The 23,847-nt window shown below is 43.5% G+C and overlaps 1 protein-coding gene across 2 annotated transcripts; it reads right to left on the reverse strand.

The window, feature by feature from the left end:
• Window positions 1-1,231: 1,231 nt before the first annotated feature.
• On the reverse strand, window positions 1,232-20,238 carry PANK3 (pantothenate kinase 3). 2 transcript variants are annotated; one of them, XM_084295602.1, is made up of 7 exons: window positions 19,936-20,238; window positions 17,049-17,401; window positions 14,972-15,225; window positions 14,151-14,327; window positions 12,376-12,499; window positions 8,714-8,839; window positions 1,232-7,554 (listed from the first exon to the last, which is right to left on the reverse strand). In XM_084295602.1, the coding sequence occupies exons 1-7, from the start codon at window positions 19,961-19,963 to the stop codon at window positions 7,504-7,506; spliced, it is 1,113 nt and encodes a 370-aa protein (XP_084151728.1). In that variant the 5' UTR covers window positions 19,964-20,238; the 3' UTR covers window positions 1,232-7,503. The 2 variants fall into 2 exon arrangements, with proteins under 2 accessions (XP_084151728.1, XP_084151729.1); XM_084295603.1 differs by lacking the exon at window positions 19,936-20,238 and having other exon boundaries at window positions 17,045-17,176.
• Window positions 20,239-23,847: the final 3,609 nt, after the last annotated feature.

The following is a 23,847-nucleotide window of genomic DNA, read 5'->3' on the forward strand; positions in this document are numbered from 1 at the left end:
AATAATTCATGGGTGTCGTCGTCCTGGCTGGGTGGTCTGTAATAGACTCCCACTACGACATCCCCTTTATTTGTTCATCCCTTAGTCCTTACCCAGAGGCTCTCAACTTTGCCATCACCAACTTGAAGTTCCACACAGTCCAGCCCCTGCTTCACATACATCGCCACCCCACCACCTCGCCTACCCTGCCTGTCCCTCCTGAAGAGCCTGCAACCATCTATTGCAGCACACCAGCCACAGGACTCATCCCACCAGGTTTCTCTTATGCCGATGATGTCGTAGCTGTGGGACTGGGCCAAGACTTCTAGCTCATCCATTTTACTCCTCATACTGCGTGTGTTTGTGTAGAAGCACTTAAATGCGCCTCCCTACACACAGCATTTCGTGGAGCTCTCACACAACTGCACCAGAAAGCAGTTCAGGAGCCCAGCTGAAATGCAAGCTAGCTCCCAGTACAAGCTAGCACAGTACACTCAAAGAAACAAGTCACGTTTCTGCATTAAACAATTCCAATCCAAACTAATCGTCACCCCACAAACTTTTAAAAGAACCTGTGTATTTCTTGCATGCTTCTGTCTGCACCACTTTGGTGACGAGTTCTTTGCCAGACTCGATGGAGATAGGCCTCAATGGCATTGTCAGGTTTCCCTTTAGGTAATTTAGAACTAAAACCCGTAGTTTGGATAGCCAAAATATCTGTTAAGTGAATCCTGAAGCCCAGTCCTTGACACACCAAGATCATCACAACATTAATTACTGATGTGCTACCGTGGCACAGACTTCATTCCTGAAAACTTACCTGTTACACACTCAGAACAACTCCAGGACAATGAAATCTGGCTTTACTAAAGCATAGGCAAAGGGCAATTCCAAAAGGGGATAAGTTGTAACTCATAAATACACAGCGTAATAGGAAAACATAGCTGAGTCTTTTGAGAGCATGAATCAGTACACATTCCCAAGTTAGCCTGGAAGACAAAGCTAAAATTTAGGACATGTTTTTAAAAACAAGCTGAATCTAAGAAATATAAAGTAAATTCTTCTTCTGTATTAAAATAGCATGAAAACTATACCAGTCATACTTCCTTACTGTAAAATGTTAATTAATACTGTGAGGTTATTATATATCAGCAGTACTATTAAATATCAACAACTTATGGTGCTAGAGGAAAAAACCACCACCTCCCAGAAACCTGACACCAAAGCCCACAAAAACAGACAATGAACAATCTCAAATTATTTATTAGGAAAAGACAAAGTACTGTTTGAACATTCATACAGAACAAATGCTAATAAAACCAGGAAAATAAACTGTAAAAAGTAGGCCCATCACAGCAGAGTTGGCTTATGATAAAGTAAATGAAATGCAAACTTCATTCATGCAAACAAGCAATAAAGTATTATTTACAGTTTCAATGGGATGAGTTACAGCATCGGCCACATTTAGGCCCCAATGAAGTTAGTGAGATAATAAAGGGATCTAATCTGTACATTCAGTAACAAGGCTACAAAAAGAAAAATAATTTAAACAATTTACAAGAGCTGTATTACAGATGGCATAAAGGTATCATTTACAAGAGTTGTATTAACAGGTGACACAAAGGTATTAATCAGGAATTTCTGAATACAAGTTTGTAGCACATATTTTTACATCACATCTTCTTCAGTGTCAGAACAGTAAACAAGGAAGTGGAGACGTAACATGAGTGCAATGGAATAGAATAAGGCAACTTAACCAAATGGCTCTTTAGAGAACTTCCATCCTACGAGGGTTTACAATTATTAATTTGCCTGTTCATTTTGCTTAGCATCTAAAACATCTCAAGACAGGAGTTGGTCATTAGCAGGCCTGCACATGACAAGTCAGTAGATGGAAAAATCAAATACTCATTTGTTAAAATTTGCCAAAACTCATAAACATAGAAGAGTGCAGATAATAAAAAGCCCTCCATAACCTGTAACATCAAAACACTGATTTTCATGTTCTAGATGCTGTCATTTAGTACTTCTCAAAATATTTCACTAGTCTTATAATGATCTTCTGTGATGCACAATTTGAAACTAATATACCTCCTCCTAAAGTATGTATTTACAATGTTCTTAATTTGATGCTAGAATTGTGACATGCTAGCAGTTTATAGCACAGATTAGCAATTGATATACCTTATTCCAGTTTGTTTTGTAGACTAATTAACATATTTCCTTTAAAAATAATTTTAAGTGGCATTTTTCCATTTTTTTCCAACAGCCTCCCCACATGCTAAAAGGAATGTCTGATTTCTTGAAGTTTTAGCAAAGAACAAATGCTGATATTGTTCTAGCTGATGCTAACTGCTTGAGCAGCTACGATGACAAAACAAACCTAAGGATAACACTGAAAGCCTGCAATGAGAAGTGATCCGTCTCATAGCGTACAACCGGAATGTCACGGGCCTTACAGAAAGCAGCACAGGAAGCTAAAACCTGTCAATGACTTGCCACGCTAACAAACAGTCCACGTATGTTAAAAAAAAAAAAAAAAAAAGGAAAAGGGAAACTCAAAATATGGCAAAAAGTTATTTGTAAGTCATAGATTTTAGACCTGTCAGAAGGACCAGACTATAAATATTTTATTTACAGTTTCTGTTTAGAATGTTTATTCTCAACAAATGATTTAGCACCAGCAGGAATATGCAATGTAGCATTACTGTGTTCCCTAGGCAGAAGGCCTCGAGGCCAAACCTTGCACCCATTTAAGAGATCTACTCAACTAGCTGAAGTGAGCAGGATTTGGCACTCAGTTATGCAGACCTGGACCGCTCAAACATACTTCTGTTAGCACATTAGTAATTACAAACATATTACAGCCTCTTTTTAGATGTTTTCACAAAGTGTGAAAAAATGCTTTAAAAAAGTTTATTATTTTGCACATGTGAATTAAACAAAAGTAAAAGCGTCTTTACAGACTTTAACTCAAAGAATTAGTAATATTCGCAGATGACAGAATACTGGCAATGTACTTTGAAATACATTAATAAAACTTCAAGAACACAAGTGGACAACTGCCCCTCTGTCTGTATGATAAGGCATTTTTTTTGTCTCCCATGGTTACGTCTGATGACTTAATTTATGACGACTTAAAATAATTCATCCGTTTTACCCACAGTGACCTTAATCATACTCCCTCTCACTGTGCATTAAGGGGAAATAGAAAGATCAGTAAAACCAAAACAGTAATTGCACATGCTAAGTGTTTTCCTAGCTCTGCATGGTAATCTACAGTTCCTGATCAAACACTCCCAGTCTGACCCACAACAGTTTTGTTTGCTTTTTAACCTAAAAGGTCTATTACATACTGCGTATCTTTTAAGCCCATGTACTCAAAAAAAAACAAAACACCACCAACAAGGGAAAGAACTAACCTCATGACACGTGGAAAATGAATTCACGATAAAAGGATGACCACATGTAGCTGATCTGAACTGCACTGATCTTGATCTTAAGCAAACTGTTCCCTTGGGATTACACCTGTCCAGTTTCCAGAATGTGAATAGCAAAAGTGATGTTTAAAACAGTTCGAATGTGAATTTAGGCATTAATGTTAGTTACAGACTGAATGCGTAAGACACCATCTAGTCCTTAGGAAGCACAGACTTACTACAGAAAAAAGACACTAACTAGTTTCAAATGCTAGAATCTGTTATACTGAAATATTCAGGAATGAAAAGTTATTGTGACTTATCTGAAAGTACGTATTTCCTGAAGACCTATACTGGATAGAGAAAGACAATATTTCAGTCTTTAAAGGCAGTATCATCAGCTTGCATATATACTACCAACAACTCAGATGCAAGCAGGAATCTGACAGTACTACTGAAGGAATATTTAATCTATTATGAGAAGGCAGAATTTAACTTTTATTCTGAACACGCAGGCTAAGAATAGAGGGGGACAGCAGGATCTCATATTCTTTCTAGGCCAAAACTTCCAGTCTACGCAAGGAAGTATTCTGTGATGTGCTGAGAGAATCACATAGGTGCTTGCTTGCAGAACTCTAGAGAAAGAGAGGCAAAGATCTTCAAAAGGTAGAGATCTGAACACTGTTTTAAAATCTGGACCAAACTAAGACAAAAATAAATTATACCAATGTTGCTTCTCTCTGAACTGTTATCTTTATTCAGGTTTTGTTAAAAAATTCAAGTGTTTAGCCTTAACCTCTGCATGCCTCAGTAAAGAACACTGAAGGTGTGTTCACCTCATATTGCTAAATATTCAAAACATATTATAAAAAAGGTTCTCCTCCTGTTAAAAATGCTGTTACCCTATGTAGAAGTAGAAAGGTGGTAAAGGTTAACAGCTGTAACAACTTGGGAGAGCTTCATATAAAATGAACGTCTTTGGCCAAAAGTGATCTGTGCTCACCTGAATAAGAGCTAGTAGGATTTTTAGGGAGATACTGATAGAATAAAACTGTGCGTCATGCTTAAAAAGATTGAGCTGGAAAGAGACAAAAGTGCGTAGGCATTACCTCCAAAGATAATGGAGATGGGGATAGGCAGCCCAAAACCTTGTGCTGTTCTCCTGGCATCTCTAACTAAACTGGATGGAAAGGATCTCCACAGCCAATGAAGTTATCTGATAAGCAACACTGGTCAAGAAGTCTCATGAATCAAGTCCCAGTACCATTAAAATTGGCATTACATGAAAAACTTAAAGGCACTCGCATGGCTGACTGAGCTGAAAGCAATTACACATTCAAAATGAGCTTTATGCTTTACTTTACAAGTACCAGACAACTTTCCTTTAAAGCAGTCCTACTTGAGAAGACAAGAGTAGCCCTGAGAAAACCCCAAATGCCCTCTACTGTAGTACACTGAATCCGTTCACCATAAAGCAGCTTCAACCGGTTAGCTTTGGGGAACAGAGATGGCAAGAAAATAGAGATCAGGGAAAAAGCAAGTTACTTCAGTTATGCACACAGAAGATACAAGCCTGTTCAAATTATTCAGAAGAGAATTTAGATTAGAAGACTTCAAGGCTTATCTTGCAACTATTTGTGACGCCTAGCATTTCTAGGTGTGGTAGAGCCAATTTTTGGAGACTCTAGGAACTAGTTCTGATTTGGGAGAAAATGAGACAAAATGCAAAGATCTGGTTTTAAAGCCAGGCTTAAAAACTTTTTCTTCCTGTAACGAAGTAACAATTGTGCTGATAAAACAAGTGAAAGGAAGCCTTTTTTCTGCAAGCTCAAGGAAAGAAAAAAAGAGGTAGGGCATACTTTGATTCTCACAGTAGTTTCTATCTACACAATACAGCTATTCAAGAATTACTGCATTACTTTATTCTGTAACTGTACAATTTACCTTAAAAAGGTCTTTTAGGTCATATCAACTTCAAATGGTTTAAATTAACCATGGTCACGGTCATTAGGTAACCATCTCCTATGTGCGCTTCTGGTTAAATACATACCAACTACTGCTTCAAAAGCAGCTCTCAGTACCACAATGAGAGATGAATAGCAATAAATACGGACTAAAGGAACTGTTTCTAATTAGGCTGTAGTGTCTTAAAATACTCCACTTTGCAAGAAAAACATACAGTTGGTTCACAACATTTTCAGGAAGCTGTCAAAAGATTCAGAAAACGTTCTCTTGAAGTTCTATAACCAAATACAGGTTACTTCCTATAGTCAATCTTGAAAGGAACAGTGTACAGTACTTGTAAGACACTATAAAAGCCATATTCACCTATTTTGTGAAGTTTCTGAAGTGCTCTGATTAGCATTACATCAGCTGAACTGTGAGTTCATCTTTTAATATGTAGACTGAAACATCAAAGCAAGCACAGAAAATTCAGTAGGAGTCCTAGGAAAAGCACTGGTAGATGAACTGTAGTTGAGATTGGCATTGGGCTCAGTGAAGTGGCTACTCTAAGTTACTGCACTCTTAAAGGATCACAAATGTATTTATTTTTTAAAGATGTTAATATGGGGATTTGAATTTAAATAAAGGAAAAAAAATTGCACACAGCTTTCCAGTGTACCAGGTGGATGTGTCTGTGAATACAATGCGGCCACGCTGTGGAATCCTCTATTATAAAGCACATTAAAACCCAACACTAACGTGTTCTAGTTCGGTTGTTCTTTGTGCACTTATAGGAAATAACATTAAAATAAGTTATCATAAAAATGGGTATTTCTTTAGTCCACAAAGATTCATATAGCTAACAACTGTATAATGTCCTTATAAATTTCAGATCTCATGCCCTGCTTCAGGACTAAGCTTTTAACAATAATCCCAACTGCAAATTTCTGACGTATATAGGAAAAAATGATCAGTTCGAGAGTACGGATTTTATCCCAAGGCCACAGTTTGATAACTGGTTCCATATTGCAAGTGCACTGCATATTGGTCCTTTTAGTACTGCAATACAAACTCTGATGCTGTCCTCAACTTCCAGAAATCAAGCTTCCAAATGTAAAAGCAAGCTAGCCATCTTTCATTTTCAACATTTAGAGTCTGATTACCTCACATAAAATTAGAGAAATCAGATTTTCAAAATCATAGGATGGGACAAAAGTTTTCTAAGCCTCCATATAAGTTAGCCAAAGCATTAGAATTTCAATGTTCCATTTTTTGTTTGTTAGGAGGAGGATTTCTTCAACTCTCACAGGCTTTGTGGTGTCTTCACAAATAATGATTTATGATGTCAGAATTTGAGGACCCTCCCTCCCCCCAACCTAAAGCTATTTTTGGAAGTCACATCCTGAAATTAAGAAAAGAACAGTTTCATTAAATTATTTTCTAAATCTAACCAAAGAGAGTCTTCCCAAAAATCACAGGTGGATCTTCAAGTAAGCAAAGAGGGCAAGTAGAGGTATCCACAAAATCTTCATCACATCAACTGCTTATTCTTCTGCTTTGGCTGATTTTTTGTGTTTTTATTCTTTCCACTGAAAACTAAAGCATTAATAGTATTTCCATTACACAAGAAAATAAAATAATTACTATTGTTACCATGGGAAACCACTGCCTATGGTTTCCTCATCTTGTTGATAGTACCTTACTGTTTTTACAGTTATGTGCATGAGGGAAATTGTGCTCATACTGTAGTATAACCAATAAAAATAATGTTTCTTTCATCAGTTATATACAAACCCAATAGACCTAAGACCTCAGGAATGAACTTGCAATAATTTAGTGCTGAGCACCTAAAGGACTGGCATTCCTTCTTCTGAAAGCTTGTTTTCAGAGGATGTATTGCATATTAAAAGTTCAATATTGGCTACACGTATTAAAGAACATAAATGATATCCCCAAACATTTCACTTTTGAATGCCCAACAGAGTAAAAAAAAAAAAACACCTTCCCTATAATGGCAATATTCAGTAGCTCATCACTTCTTGAATTTAAAAAGTTACAGAAAATCTACCATTTTCTTTTCCCATCCCCAGACTTAGTTCCCATTGCCATAAACAAGTGTCATCCAGGTGGAAAACAGTTCAGTGCAGTGACATCTCGCATCTCAGCTGAAGTTTGGCAGCCCGAGAAGAGCACCAACAGCTCCGAAGTATCCCTGTTCAAAAGAAATGAGTATTTCAGGTTCAAGGTGGACATGAATTTCTTTGAATCATATATTTCAGTAACAACAAAGCATCTGGCAGACCAATGCTACAGAAACAACATGCAGTTAATACATCATCTTTCATATTATTTTTTAAGCTTTATGAAACAAAAAGAAAAATATCTTTATTATTGAGCTTAACTCTAGATTCTACCCTAAGCCTCCCCATACATTGCAGGAATTCTAAGACATGACACTGACTTAAAACACAGATTTTTTGTTTTGTTAAATAGAGGAGCTGCATATTTTGGTTGCCAAAGGCTCTTCAATATCCACAGCTACATTATTCCCACAGTACAAGGATGGGATGTATTTAACTAACTGCACCTCACATTTGTAAAACAGTTAAAGCAGCATCTCCAAGCTTCAAAACCTTCTTATGGAATATATACTTGGCCAGACACAAAAAACAGCGTTCTCCTGTTGGATTACTTTTCCCCCACGGAAATTAAGAGGTTCTCTCCCTTCCTACCGCAATAAAACATCGAAGCATTTTGAATCTTCACTTGACAAAATGCAAGAGTTTTAAACAGATTGAAGAAAAATCTGAAGGGGTAGGACTAACAAGGAACTGTTCTATTACTGCAGACACTTGCAGGAAGACAGACTACTGTCAGTCTCGCAATAAACTATAAATGAAAAAAAATGTGAGAATTGACTGAAGGCTAAGAGATCTACTACTGGAATATTTGCAGACTAGCAAACTGAGGACAAAGATTGCCAGCCCCTTGCCAAGAAGCTAAATGTCTCCCAGCTGTAAGACCTGTCACTAACACTGATTACCTGTATGTTAATAGGTAATAGTCTTGTTTCCAACAAAAAACACCAAACAAGGAAGGGCTGTTGAACCCTAGCAGGAAGCTCAACATTTCTTGTACCTCTCCAACAAAATCCACAGCCTGATCAAAGACACTCCAAACAGGCTGCAGTACTTCCCTCCCTCCCTGACAGAACTGTCCCCAGAGAAGCAGTGCAGCACGAGAAACACCTCTGACTTTCAGCACCTACTGAGTACTCGGTGTCTGAGGATAGCACATGTAGGACAACTACTCAGGACATGCTCTTTTATCAGTGGTAAAACAACACATCACATAAAGGCACCACAGCATACCTCATGTTCTAGGAACAAGGCCTTCAGCTGGCCTTTTGACCAGTAATCCAGTGCATACGCAAGAAGCTTCATTGACAAAGTATTCACACGCAAAAAGTTGCCAACAAACACAACTCTATTTATTTTCTAAAAAACAGAAAAACAGTAAAGGATTAAGTCTTTTCACTGCTTAACACAGCTTTGACAAATTAAGCTATGAAACACCACCATCCCAAGCAAAAAAAAATAATTAAAATATAATCCCAATATTTAGAACACCTGTGGAGAAGAATACTCTAACACTCAAGAATTAAAGCTCTTAAATTTATAGAGTAGCATTTGCATTTCAAATTAAGTGAGCGTTTTCTATAACTAAGCCAAAGAACCAGCCACGCTAAAAGCAAAATTAAATGGAAAACAAAACCTTGTATTTGGTAGAGAAGACTCAATGCCTTCATAGCCCTGTACAATGCTGCTTGATCCATATGCAACAAGGCAGCACTGTAAAGAAGCCGAAGACAGTAAGACAGATGCTCGTTTCATCTCCAGACCTCAATATACATCAGTGTAAGACCAGACTAAGGCTTAAGCACAGACTGAAATTGAGCTGTGAATTTTAATCAAGTTAAATGCAAAGAAGTAAAAATCATTAAATTTTCCCAATTCACTGAAATAAATCTGACGTTAAATGGAAGCAACATTGAACACTGATTTAATGATACGAGAGCAAGAACCAAAGGAGATTTAATTGCGTTAAGGGTGTTAAATGCATGCTTGTATAGATGGTGTTACAAAAACTAGTATGACAATTCAACCTGTAGTCAAAGCACTAACATGCAACCATTTTTTGCTATCCTTATTCACAAGAAAGACAAAACAAACCTCCCGTGAGGGCACCCAAACACAATTCTGCTTATTGCTGGAATTGAAGTAATTAAATCCATTTTAATCTTTATGGATCTGTTCAAGATATCAGTTTGTGGATTTGCATTAATCGGTTCTTATGACTTGTAGTTTGGTGATATAGTTGGAATGAAGCCAAAAAACCTTGGACTAAAGCTTTGTGCAGTTTATGATTTTGGATTTGTACTCATTTACCCCATCCTTAAAGATAAGTCGCATACATTTGGCTCACACTCAGACCATGTGTTTTCACCTTCACTCTTATTTTACCTCTTTTGTTACCAGGTTATGCCATAAAGGACAAAAAAAAACTTCCAAACCGTAATTAACTCAATACCTACAAGATTAACTTTCTTCTTTAAGACAGACATGAAAGAACAGAAAAGGAAACAGAGGGAGAAGTCACAATATTAAAACCAGAAATATGTCCTATTCCTCCAGCTCCTATGTAAAATGGTTACAGCAGCTAACAAGGCCACTGAGATATAAGACTATCACCTCCGCAGATTTAAGTAGAGCTTTAAATGCAGTTGCCCTTGGACTTTTCAAAGCAAGCTGTTACTAAACCTCATCTCATACAAAATTTGTTGATACTTAGTGAGGAAATCCCTGGTGCTTAGCCATCTTATGTACATTGTATGCTTAAATTCAGTGTTCCACAGGATCTTGACTGTCCACGCCAGTGACGCTGAAGCTGAATGCACTGATTGTGTTCAGAGCTGTAAGAAACTGAGGATGGCAGGAAACCATCTCCGTACTAAGATGACAGGTGTCAGAGTAATCCAAAATCAAGAGTTAGTAAAAATTAAAAACAACATTTCAGTAGAAGCAAGGCTTCCTATGAGCTTTAATCAGAGAATAATTTCAGCTTGAAGAAGCCACTGGAGGCCATCAGCTACTACTCACTGCTTGAAGCAGGACTAACTTCAGACTTCAACCTTCCAACCCGCTCAAGGCACATTTTGGAACTCTCCTTGGACTCCAGTCTCTCCAAGTCCGTATTCAACTGATCTCACTGTGGTCGTCTTTTTTTGCCTTACACCAATCAGATTTTCCTTTGCTGCAAACTCCATCCATTTCTTCCCACCCTCCTACTGCGCTTGGCTGTACCTTGCCCCATCCTTCCCGTAACCCTCTCTACATGGTGACAACCACCACAGGCTCTTCTTCAGGCTTGCCCCACATTCTGAGCACCTGATCATGTGTTAGGTGCTACAGGGCAAAGCTCTGCTTCAAGAGCCCTCTGTCCATCCTGTTGCTGTTTGTCCAGGCTGGGGCAGGACAGGGGGTCATGCCTGACATACCACCTGCTGGCTATGCTCTTGCACACGCATCCTGGTACAAGGGCAGCCTAGACAGCTGCAAAGGTACGTGGGTGCCTCACGGTCAGGTCAGCTTGTCTGCCTGTACGCTTCTCTCTTTAGCTACCTTCTAGCCAGTCTGTACCTCAGCTTTGCTTTTTGCTTTGAGGATGTTATCCTGGAAAATTAATGAGCTATTCTGAGCTTTCTTCCCCATCAGAGCAACCTCCCACATGATCTTGCTTCCTAATTCCTCCCCCAGAAACAGAAGCTTGTCCTACTCAAGTCCATCTAAAGTCTGTATTCTGCTTCTTGCCTTCTTCACTTCCCTCAGTATTCTAAACTCTGCTATTTCTAGGCTGTTACTGACATCCCCGGCAGGTTCTTTTTCACTCACAACTAGCAGGTCCACCACACTTGCCTAGTCAGCCTGCCAGGCACGTGTGTCAGAAAATCATTCCCAATACACTGGTAAGTAAGGCAGTCCCTCCTTAAACTAGGACCTGCAACCACAACACCTACCGCAGCTAGCTGAAGGGCAGTCTGCCTTCTCCTGCCACCAGAGCAGTCTGCAGCAGGCTCACACACCTCCATTGCGAGCCTCCCCCAAACCTCACTCGTAAGCTTCTGGTCAAATGCTGCTGTCCCACACCAAGGCTCGGAGCACGGAGCCACTCCCACGCAGTGTGACCTCCCTGCTTCTCCTTCCTGCCCGTTCCTGCTGGAGAGCCCGACGGCTGCAGCTGCCCCATTACAGAAGCTATCCCACCGCATCTCTGCGATCCCACTGCTATCACTTCAAATCTACACACCTGTTTCCAGATCCTCTCGTATCCCATGCTGCATGTGCTGGTGTACAGAGGGTTGAGGGGCCCACAGTCATCCTCTTCTCACGAGGGCACTGCAAGTCCTTTCAGCGCAAGACTCTGTGCTCCCCTGGTCCTTCAGTTATCTGCAGGCTTTGGGCTCCACTTCCTAACGGAGCTAGCTTAAAGCCCTCCTCAGCAGGTTACATTCCCCACTGGCAGAGAAACCCTTACCCCAGTTCATCAGGTGGATCTCAATTCTCCTCTGCAGTCTGTGTTCCCCCCAAACGTCCAGGGCTTTAAGATGCCAAATCCCTGCTGGTGGCACCAGCTGTGCACCCAGGCATTATCTGTAGCATGCATTTACCTGTCCCCCCAGCCTCTTACCTACCTATCAAGGGGGAGAAAATAATGAGTGCTTTCATAGTCCTGCAGTCACCTTTGCTGCTTTAAGGTGCATAAGCTTTCCAACTGCTACTAGATGTCAGTTTAAGTCATGTAAGCCTCCAGAGACAATCAAGACATTATACACCAATTCTTAGTTCTTTATTACTACATGAGTTTGTTTCATTTGAGAACACACTAAAAGATTCAAAATGATGTGTCATTTTTGCAGCCATGTAATCCAAAACCAAATAATCAAACTATGTAATAAGAACTTCTAAAGATTTACCTCATTTACTGCACACATCCGGGCAATAGACCCGATGTTATTTGTGATGGTGACCAAGATGGCTCTTGCAAGATCTTCTTTACTAACAGACTCTCTCTTCTCCTTGTAAATCATATTTCCAAAACTAGAACAGGAAAAAAAAATCCAGTAAGTATCAAGTGGCCCCCATGCATTTGAACGAACTTCAGAACGTAGCTTTTATGCTGTAACAGAACTTGTCATGTACTTGTTCATGAGGCGCTGCCTTTTCAAGTCCATACTAAATACAGTTTAATTGATGACCTCACAACTAATACTACACCATGGCTATTTGTCTGTTTACAGGAAAGGGTTGACCCTGTTACAATAAAGACTCCCAACAAAATCTTGTTTAGATTACTGATTTTCATGAAGAAGCACCTATGACAAGAAGTAGTCTTATTCTTAGGCCAGACTACTTTACAAACCTGGTCACTGTAAACGAAGTCAGTGCTTAAGTGACAGGCGGATCCTACAACTCCTCGTGCTCATTTCCTCACTCACAATATTTATCCTATCCTCTCTCCTAAAAGCAGCAGAAGTAAAACAGATGAAGTTAATTATTTTATGATGGGACACAAAGCTCTGAAACAAAATAAACAGCTGACAGAACGCTATTTAGGTTGTATAAACAGAGTTCTAGATCGGAAGGACATGCTCATTACTATCCACAGTAAATCATTTCTCATGAATCACCAAAAAAAGAAACAAGACATGGCTCCATAGCTACGCACCATTTTTTACAACTAAGGACTCTGTGCGTCAGATCTAAGACACTTCAGAGCCAGAATCCTGATTTTTCTAAGACTCAAAAAATCACAGAGGTTTCTAAGGGCCTTGAAAACCACATGAGAACAGAGAGTACCGATACAAAGAGGTAGTTAAGATGAATTGACTAAAGTGTAAAGTTTACATATTTTAAAACCTCTCTGTAAAGGCTTGTACTCAGCTGGCTAGAGAGGGAGAAGAAATGAGCTACTGTGAATTAAAACCTCCTTACTACCAAATAAAAGCCAAAGGACTGAATGAATTGTTGTGTATACATTAGCTTTACTCCCAAAGTTTTTTATTCTTACATTTAAGGGTAGAGAAGCTGTAACATCATGAGTAATCTTCCCCAGTGGAAATAAAACCAGCAGCTGTGACAAAAACTCGCTGTCAAATACATTAACTCCCATGGTGCAAACTGCTCAACAGCCTTCACAAGTGAGACAAATAGTTAAAATAACATGCCAGGTGCCTGTACTGACCACTACATATATCAAAAGAGTGCACCATATATTGAAAAAAAGACACGAGGGGATACTACTACTGAAAGAGCAACAAAAAATGCCTTCCTCCTCTTCCACTCACCTTCTCCCTGGACAACAGCCGCACTAAAAGATTCTAGGAAGTCAAAAAGTAATTGGCATTAGTTTTTCCTCTGCACTTTGCTCTTGCCACTCCTACGATCAGCTCATGTTCTTCAAACTGCCGTAAAGAAAAATGCTCAGCTATACATGACACCACATCAGGTTTCTTCAGTATCTAGCTAGCAAGGCACACGTGGTTGCGTGCAGCTTTAGAATTTTAGGATAACCCAGCACATACACTTCTAGAACAAAACTGTAACTTGATTAGAGTAACACAAAGAGAATTTCTTTTTGCAAGTTCTAATACTTTAGGTCTTGTTTTTGAAGCCATACTACCTCAGTCTTACAAAGAGAAAAAAAAGAACAACAGAAGAAGACACGCAGCAACAAAGAATCCTTGCTTACCTGGATGCTACAGCCCATCCTGGCAAGCCAAATCTTTCATAGTCTCCTCCATAAATATCTCGAACCAGCTTGTCAGCATGGGTGCTGTCTCCTTTAGATGCCATCTCCAGAGCTTCTTCAAAACTTTCACATCCCGTCAACAAACTGCATAAACCAAGAAAGGTTCCTCCACCTAGACTAATGAAGAAAAGCAGCTCCTTTTAAACACTATTTCCTCACCAGAGATTTTTACATCTGACTTAGTAAAGCAAACAAAGCCATCTGAGATGACAGATGCATCAAGATGTCTGCTTTCTTACTAAGATTCACTACAGTAACCATTGATTAACAACTGTTACAAGTAATTTCAAAGAAGCTAACTGTAAAATCAGATAATAAATAGCTAATAAATAATAATAAACTACCAATATGTCAACTGGAAGACTTCATCAGAGCCTGAAATACCCTGAAATGACACTGTGCTGCTGACTCTGAGCCTTGAGGATTTTCAGCAAAACACATGTGGACATATTTATGCTGACAGAGCACCAGAAGCACAGGTTCACTGGACACATTATCAAAACTTAAGACAAAAACTATACGACTCACTACGGAGCACTGCAAGCTTCTACCTTTTGATAAATATTTGCTACATCTCAATAACAACAACATGGCAATGGGCTTCAAAAAATGCAGCTGTAAATTAAAGGTTAAAAACACCTTTTCCATACTAAAGAGAGGAAGAGAATACATGGGCTGAGTCAGGGAGAGAAGAAACACTGCAGAAGCTGAAGGTTCCCTGTTCCATAAGGTAACAACCCCAACGTAGGTTTTCAAGTTACCTTGTTCCAGTTACTCTTTTGTAGTTGTCTTTGGAATGGACTGATAAAATACTGACTCCTGAACCAATGTTAACAACCAGCAATGGGTACGGGTCGTCCAGGTTAAAAGGCATCTTTTGGCATCTCTCAGGCTCTGAGGCATTTCCAAAGTAGTAGCACTCTGCCTGGCCGTTGAAGCTGACAGAGTCTATATACAATAAGCCTTTGACAAGGCAGTCAAGCTCATCCAGTTTGTGCAGCTGGAGGTCTCCAATCTGTGTTAAAAAAAAAAAAAAAAAAAAAAAACAAAGACAGTGTCCGTGTGTTCTAACATTGCTTAAACATGCTTCACATTTGTGAGGATATTCATCCTGCCTAACTCCCAGAAGCTATCTCAGATTTCCAATTCAGCAGCTTCAATCCCACCACAGTGCCAGCTCAGAGCTCAGTTCTGAATAGCTCCATTCGCAAATCAGGCTGTCTATAAACGCAGATAGCAGTCGCATCACAGCCAGGCATTATAAATAGCTGCTTTAGGAAGCTCGCAGATATCTTTTGAGATATTCAGACATTAATCCACTGAAAAATCGGTAGCATTTTCATCAAAGAAAAAAAAACAGCAAATACCCTAGAGGCCCCCTCATGTGATGCTGGTCAAACTGACAAATGTGCACAACCTCAAGGTCTGTGGGTTCCCTCCCATCTCAGAAGGAAAGAGTTACTGCTACAATAGCAGCAGATGAAAACCAAAGATAAACACCTGACCAGCATCCTATCAGTGCTGCAGCTTTATTAGTACTCCAAGGATTACAAGAAAGCCACAGGTCAGAAATGCCGTAGGACACTAGGCTCCGTACACACCAGGCTCTTCCTTGGTCTTGCACATGACACTTCAGCTGTTGTTTCCTCATAAAGCACCAAGACAATTTAAAAAGTTCTGTGGATTTCAGGAAGGCTCCCATCTCCTATTTTACTTAATCCAATTTCACTCCGGGCTCCCCAAAGAATGATCACACTCTCTCCCTTACCCGCAGCAGGGCATTCCAACAGTTATAGCGAGTCCAACTGAGCAGCTAATCCAAGAAAAAAGCCACAAAGCGTCTCTCTGAATCAGACGAGCTCACTTTTAGAGAGCAGCCTGGGTTTAGACCACGAAGCTGCACAAAGCAGACTGTGTCACATGCTACTGACCAGCCTCATTACCGGATCACAACACTGCCAGTCCCCTCCCCTGCCCCCAGCTCATTTCAGCATCTCTTGCCCTGTTCGCAGCTGTCTGTGAATCACAGAGTGGCTGAGGTTGGAAGGGCCCTCTGAAGATTCATCTGGTCCAACCCCCCTCCTGGGCAGGGGAGGTGAAACTTCACTGCTGAGCAGAGCAGGGAACCGGTCCAACACAAACCATTTCTGTGAGGTTTTAGATAACGAAGCTGTACAGCTTGTTACCCTATCCCCTAAACAGTTGTTGTACCAGCTCAATGCAAGACTGGCACAGGACTGGAAACAGGAAGAGATTTTTTGTGCTATTGCTAGTCTGGTCTCTAGAAGCAGACCTGCAGCCACTTTGAAGCTAGGCCGTGCGTGCAGTGGATCCTGTGACAAGATTCTCAGCTATTAACCTTCTGAAACTGTTCCTAAACAAACGATCAATTTTGAACACCAAAGGAAGAGTCAAAAGACCTCAGGAAAGTCCCAAACCTGCCTGCTGTTGAGAAAGACTGCCTTAGAGATACCCATTCTGTCACACACCCAGAAACAATGTACTGGACCAAATCCAACAAAAACCACCCACGAACACTGAACACCTGTCATCAAGAACCACAAAAAGAAAGAAAATCCAAAGCAAGTCAAGCCCCTCAGCACTTTAAGTACATTCTCTCACTGGGAAAAGGGCAGATCAGCAGACAGTTATTCTCCGTAACACCATCCTGCATCTTTACATCAGAAAGCAAGTTTCTAGATTATCATGCCTATGACTGCAAAAGGAGTTAATAGCTAGGAACCTTTGAGCACTCTGCTATTTTTCTAAACACTGCTCGTCTCAACCCATCACCAGCAATGCTTCCAGCATCAGCACGAGGAAAGGTGGGCTACCTACTGTGCGAAAGTCTTCTTCAAACTTATAAGCGCCACCTCCCGTGGCACAGAGCACCGTGTGTAGTGTTGAAAAGTTTTTATTTCTTCCCATTTGGATAAAAGTAGGCAAATCGTGAGTTGGAAATCTAATAAAGTGCAAGTTTCCTCTGCGACCAAAAATGGTTAAGTCTTTCAGCTCAAGGTGGACATCTCGAATGCCAGTGGATCCATAGGCTACGTTGGATGTCAGGTATTTGCGGATGCTCTTCAAGCTTTCCACTTCCTCCTGCTCCTCCTCTGCAGTGATATCGATAGGTTCAAAATATGCAAGTTTCACCAAAGTTCCCCCAATGTCCATGCCAAACCATGGGAAAGCTGTGGAGATAAGAAGTGCTTGATTAGCTTTGGCAAACAGCAAAAGCAACGCACCTAAGCCTAAGACTAAACCAACGCTATAGCTTTCAGAATGAAGGCATGGAACAGAAATCCTCCCGAGAGCAAAGAATGAGCACTCGTTTCTACTAAACTGTCTGAAATACACCTCTGACCACAGCTAAAAATGGAACAACGAGCAACTATTTACACCTTGAAACGTTGTCACGTGTTCAGAAAACTCAGCTAAGCCCCTCCAGGCCACACTTTATCTTTCTATAAGAAATTCAACTACCTTTTTTTTTTTTTTTTTTTTTTTTTTTTTTTTTTTTTTTTTTTGAGACCAAAGCACTAAGGTAAGCTTCCTTCCTCAAGTTACAGTTCTGACACAGTTCAGCAAAAGACTGCAGTGCACACTGGTGGAAAAACAAGTTGCACGTAGTAGCTGACGACAGCAGCAGGACGAGCAGTCATTGTCCAACAGTTATTTTGTCTTGCTCATGCAACACGTTGATTTGTTTGATAGGAAAGCATTAACGTATTCACACGTATTTTAAAAACTGACAGAGGAAGTCCCATTTATGAAAATGAACTGTTCATATATCCCACTGCAGTCACAAATGGCTTATAATTTAGAAATTACTATTGATTATATAAATAACGCAAAAAGCATTATTAAGAAGTGCAAGCAAGACAGAGTTACTGAATCCAAGTTCCACTTCCCTCTTCTACACCTCAGGTAGGACGGGGGAATTTCTGTAAGAAACACACCAGCATTTTGCCTGCATCACTTTCGTGGGCTGACTCCCCTCGTCTTCCCTCTAGACAGACCTTACGCAACGGCAGCTCCACAGGACGCTTTGCTCACATTTGTCATCTCCACCCCCAAATAACCTTTGGAAGTTTATCTTACAGGCCCTGGTCATTCTTCCCCACAAGGATCATCTTAGAGGAGCTGTCACACAACTGGTTGTTGGAAAGGACCTCTAGAGGTCATCTCGTCCAGCCTCTGCTTCGTGCTAGCAGGAGTGCTGCCTGTGCTAGATGGGGTGAACTACAGCTCTGGGTAGCCAAGACTGACAGCCTCCACAGGCTTTCAAGGATGGAGCTCTCAGAACCTCTCCTGCCTCCCCTCTTACAACAACCACTTGGTCTAAGTTCTTCCCAATCGGAATTTGTTACCTCCGTTAAAATGCCTGTCACTTCCCATCACATCCAAAGGGAGTTTAAATGCCCTTCAAGGGGAGGCTCACAGCACCACGCCCAGGCAGCGGACCCGCCTCAGAAGCCGTAAGTTCAGCAGGTGCCTCCATCCAGCCTCACCCTCCCCTACCAGTCGCTCAGTCGCGCTTGTTTTCTTGATGCTACACGTCACGGATAAAAGTTGTGGCAGGCTGACCTTCTCAACTCGACTTTGTAGGCTCTTATCAACAGGCTAATGGCCTCTTCCCGTACAATGGTTAACCACTTTCCCCCCCGAAATTGGGCTCCAGCACCCATGATTAAATACGCACTTCCTCTGAGAACTTTGTACTGCCTCAACAACAATTCTCCTGAAAAGTGTCTCTGTCTTTCACCGCCGAGCTACAAACCATTGGGCTAAGAGCACTACGAGGAGCCCAGCCCAGTGTCATGGTCCATTTGGGCGTATAACCAAATCCACTGCAGTATCTGTCACTTGACAGGACCCCCAGATACCAATGGGCCTTTCTGATCTCTTCCGCAGCCCTTGTGGCCCCGCTCCTTTTCAAACACCCAGCTGCCCTGCCCGTGCAGTCAGCGTGATGATCAGGAGCACAGATCTGCAGAGTAAATCCAACATCCAGTGCCTAATAAATTAATTGCTATTATAAAAAAACACCAGCTTTAAAATAGGTGACATTAAAATGACAGGATGAAACAAACCGCTTGATGCTGCACTCTTTCCTGCACTGCTCTTTGGCCCAATTGTTTCCAATTTCCATCACCCAAAACCACCATCAAAGTTCACTTCCAAGAGCCAGACGCCTGCAGCTCCAAACCCACTGCTCGTTTTAAGCCATTAACATTTCTTGTTGACGTTCAGCACCGTCGTTTGATGAAATTTACATCCACTACCAGACAGAACAGCCGAGGCCCAGCAGCCATCCCCGAAATCAGCAGTTTTTGCCTCAGAAGCAACCTCGGACTGCTTTGAATTACCAAGCCACTACAACATCTTACGGAGCGCGCCTGCCTCACAGTCACGACACCGTTCACTGACATTAAAAATTACGTTAAGAGAGAAAAATTAGATCCACCCGAGCCGCCCTTTCGGCGAACACAGCCAGCTCAGCGACCTCCACACGCCGGCATTACCGAGAGGCGGCGGCTCACTGCGCGCTCATTTCCTCAGCGAGGCCAGCCCGGGCGTTTCGGCCGCCACAGCGAGCTCCGGGCCGGGCCCCGCGGCGCTTCCCCAGCGGCCAGCCCGGCCCGAGCCCCCCTCCCCTGCCCGAGCGCAGCCCCCGGGCCCTTTTGAGCCCCCTCAGCCCCATGCCGTGCCCCGCAGCCCTTACACGGCTTCTTGGCGTCCTTGATCTTCATGGCGCAGCGCTGCGGGCCGGCCCGGGCGGCGCTGTGGGGGCAGGCGGGCGGCCCGAGCCGAGCCGGGGGCGGCCGCTGAGCTCAGGGGCGGCCGGGCCGGGCCCCGCGCGGCCGCTGTCCCGGCGGCGCCATGGGCTGGGCTGGGCTGGGCTGGGCTGGAGGCAGCGCGGGGAGCCCGGCCCCGGGCGCGGCGGCGGCGGCTGCCCCCTGAGGCCGCCCCCTGAGGCGGCCCCGGCCCGGGCGGAGGCGGCGGCGGCGGCGCCTGGGGCACAAGATGGCGGCGGGCGCCGGGGAGCCGCGGCCGCGCCACACAATGGGGCCCGGGCAGCGCGCGCCCCGCCCCGCCCCGCGCTGCGCGCCGGGAGCCGCAGTCCGCGGGGAGCCGCGCTCCGCCTACAGCTCCCGGCGGCCCCCGCGGCAGCGCCCCCCGCCCCGCCCCGCCCCGCCCCGCCCCGTCACCCCACGGCCCCGCCGCCAATCGGGAGGCGCCGCCGCCGCGCGGGGGGGCGGGGCGAGAGTCGCCTGAGGGAAGGCGCCGCCGCGCGGGGGGGGCGGGGCTTGGAGGGAGGGGGGCGGGGCTTGGAGGGAGCGAGGGGGCGGGGCCTGGCGCGGGGGCGAGGAGCGGCGCAGGTAGGGGCGGGGGGGGGGGGGGGCGGTGGAGGCGCCCCGGGGGTGCGGGCGAGGCGGGGGGGAGCTCCTGGGTGCTCCCGGCCCGGTAGGTGCTGCAGTACGGGGCGGCGTGCAGGGACCAGGGAGGGACTTGGAGGAGCCGGCTGATTGCTACGCCCCTAAACCTCCCTAAGCCAGAGAACTGGGAGATGAGCCCCAACGCCGCCCGGCAGCCCCAGGGCAGCAGGAACCAGAGAACAGCAGGGGGGGATTCGGGCTGCGCTGAGGGAGGCGGTGGGACCGGGCGGGGGCCGGTTCCTGTCAAAGCACCGCTCTCCTCCTTTGACTTGGAAACTTGGAAAGGGGGGCACAACGGAGATCACAGAATCACAGAATTTCTAGGTTGGAAGAGACCTCAAGGTCATCGAGTCCAACCTCTGGCCTAACGCTAACAGCCCCCACTAGACCATATCCCTAAGCTAAGAGAGAATCTCTTAATAGAGATAATATTAGAGATTATCTCTACCAAGGGTATCGTAGTGACCCTCTGGGAGCAGCCCGCCACGTCCAGTTCTAATCAAACAGCACGGCCCTGGCTGCGGTGCCATCCAATCACTAGTGCACCGTATGACCGAAACAAAAACCAGACAGTTCTTAAAACATCCCTGGGTCTGGCCCAAGATAAGATGGGAGGAGGCGGTGTTAAGGAACGTTTTCCCTTACAGCCATTGGGATCCAAACAATGGCTGAGCGAGGGACGTTAGGTGACTATAGGGACTGGGTTGTGAAGGCAATTGCAGGACACTGTGAGGAGACACAGCCCTCCAGACCCCAGACCCGAAGTGGGAATACAGCAGTTGGTTTCATTGTTCATAGGTCGGTCAGCAAGAGATACCCTTCGGAAATTGTAGAAGATGCGACTGCCAGATTGTATCAACCTAGGACAACTCGGACACTGTCACTTCCCTAACCCCCCTTGATGATGAGTTTGTTACTGTAAAAGGGGCAGCTGGCCAGAGCGAAAAGGCATATTTCCTTAAACCCCTAAAATACACATTGGGAAAACAAGGGAGAATACACAAATTCTTCTACATGCTGAACTCTCCAAAACCTCTGCTGGGATGGGACTTGCGAGAGCAATTGGGGGCAGAAATTAAATTTGAATCAGGAAAAAATGAGTTTAAGGTAAAAGATGGCCACTTAATAGAGATAATAAGTTCAGCTCTTGTCAGCGTCCCAGCTCAGACAGGGGTACCAAAGGGGATTAAAAACCAGGTTTATCCAAGGGTGTGGGCTACTGAAATGCCCAGACGAGCCCAAACCACCGCCCCCTATAGTAATTAGGTTAAAGTCAGGGGTTCATCCTGTAAGGACAAAGCAATATCCCTTCAGGACTGAAGACAGAAAGGGAATTCAGCTGATAATTGATCAATTTATCAAAACCAGGCTGCTAAAAAAATGTGAATCACAGTGTAATACCCCTATCCTGCCTGTAAAGAAACCAGATGAGAACTATCGGATTGTACAAGATTTGAGGGATGTAAATAAAATCGCTGAAGATTTGCACCCATTGGTGAGAAATCTGTACGCTTTGCTCTTAAAATGAATAGATGAATTGGCTTGGTTTACCATGCTGGATCTGAAGGATGCCTTCTTCTGCCTGTCCCTTGCCTCAGTCAGTCTATTTTTGCATTTGAATGGGAAAACTCTGATTCACGAAGAAAAACACAACTAACATGGACTGTACCCTCCCAGGGGTTTAAAAATAGTCCCACTCTTCTTGGGAATCAGCTTGCGAAAGATCTTGAACAGTGGGAGCACCTACCCGGGAAAGGGGTGCTACTGCAGTATGTGGACGACTTGCTGATAGCCACCAGTGAGAAGGAACATTGAGAAAACTGGACAGTGAGTTTGTTGAACTTGCTCGGTCTTAATGGATATCGAGTCTCTCCACAGAAAGCCCAGACTGCCTTGCAGCCAGTGACCTATTTGGGATATGAAATCACTGCCAGGCTGTGAACTTGGAACAGCAAGGAAAGGAGCCATTTGCCACACTCCTGAGTTAAGGAGCTCCACACGTTCTTGGTGGAAATTTTGGAGAACCAGTATCACATGGCTGCTTGGAAATGATTGAGGCTGTGTATTCGAGCCATCCAGAGCTGAAAGAAGAACTGTTGGAGGATGCTGAGGACACCTGGTACACCGACGGCAGCAGCTTCGTGCGACAGGGCACACGTAAAGCAGGGTAACAACTGCTGACCAGGTAGTCGAGTCAGGAAGCCTTGGCTCCAACACCTCAGCACAAAAGGCAGAAATAATAGCCTTGACCTGAGATTTTGAACTAGCAAAAGGAAAGAAAATTAACATATGGACAGACTCAAAAAATGCTTTCGGAGTAGTGCAAGCCCACGGGGCTGCATGGAAAGAAAGAGGCAGTCGGCAGTGCTCTGGCAGACAAAGAGGCCAAAAGGGCGGCGGAGGAAGGGGAGGCAGACATACAGCCTCTGATCCCAGACGGTAAAATCCAAACAGAATGCAAGTCTAAATGTTCTAAGGAGGATCTGAAATTGATAGAGGATTTAGAAGGGAAGGTAGAAAAAGGGAAATGAGCCACCACACAGACTAAAACTGTGGTTCCCTTAGCTCTTCTACGGTCAGTAGTAATGTCTGAACATAGAAAGACCCGTTGGGGTGCAGAAGCCTTGTATAAATACCTAAACCAATGGACAGTTGCACGGAATTTGTACACCACTGTTAGACAAGTAATGCAATGGTGCCAGATCTGCTTACAAAATAACCCTCAGACAGGTGTTAGGGCTCCGTAGGTTGGATGTTAGGAATGACTTCTTTACCGAAAGGGTTGTGAGGCATTGGAACAGGCTGCCCAGGGAAGTGGTGGAGTCACCATCCCTGGAAGTCTTCAAAAGATGTTTAGATGTGGAGCTTAGGGATATGGTTTAGTGGGGACTGTTAGTGTTAGGTCAGAGGTTGGACTCGATGATCTTGAGGTCTCTTCCAACCTAGAAATTCTGTGATAGGGAGAGGAAATTACCCTGGGCAGCAATGGCAGATGTTCTTTTCAGAACTGCCAAGAAAAGGGGGGTTTCGGTATCTGTTGGTTTTGACAGACACCTTTTCGGGCTGTCCAGAAGCATTCCCTTGCAGAACAAGTAAAGCCAAGGAAGTAACTAAAATATTGCTGCAGGAGATTATACCACAATTTGGAGTCCCAGCAGTAATGTCATCGGATAGAAGACCCCACTTTATCGCCGAGA

Source organism: Netta rufina, assembly GCF_964035555.1.
Source record: "Netta rufina genome assembly, chromosome: 14".
NCBI classification, from domain to species: Eukaryota; Metazoa; Chordata; class Aves; order Anseriformes; family Anatidae; genus Netta; species Netta rufina.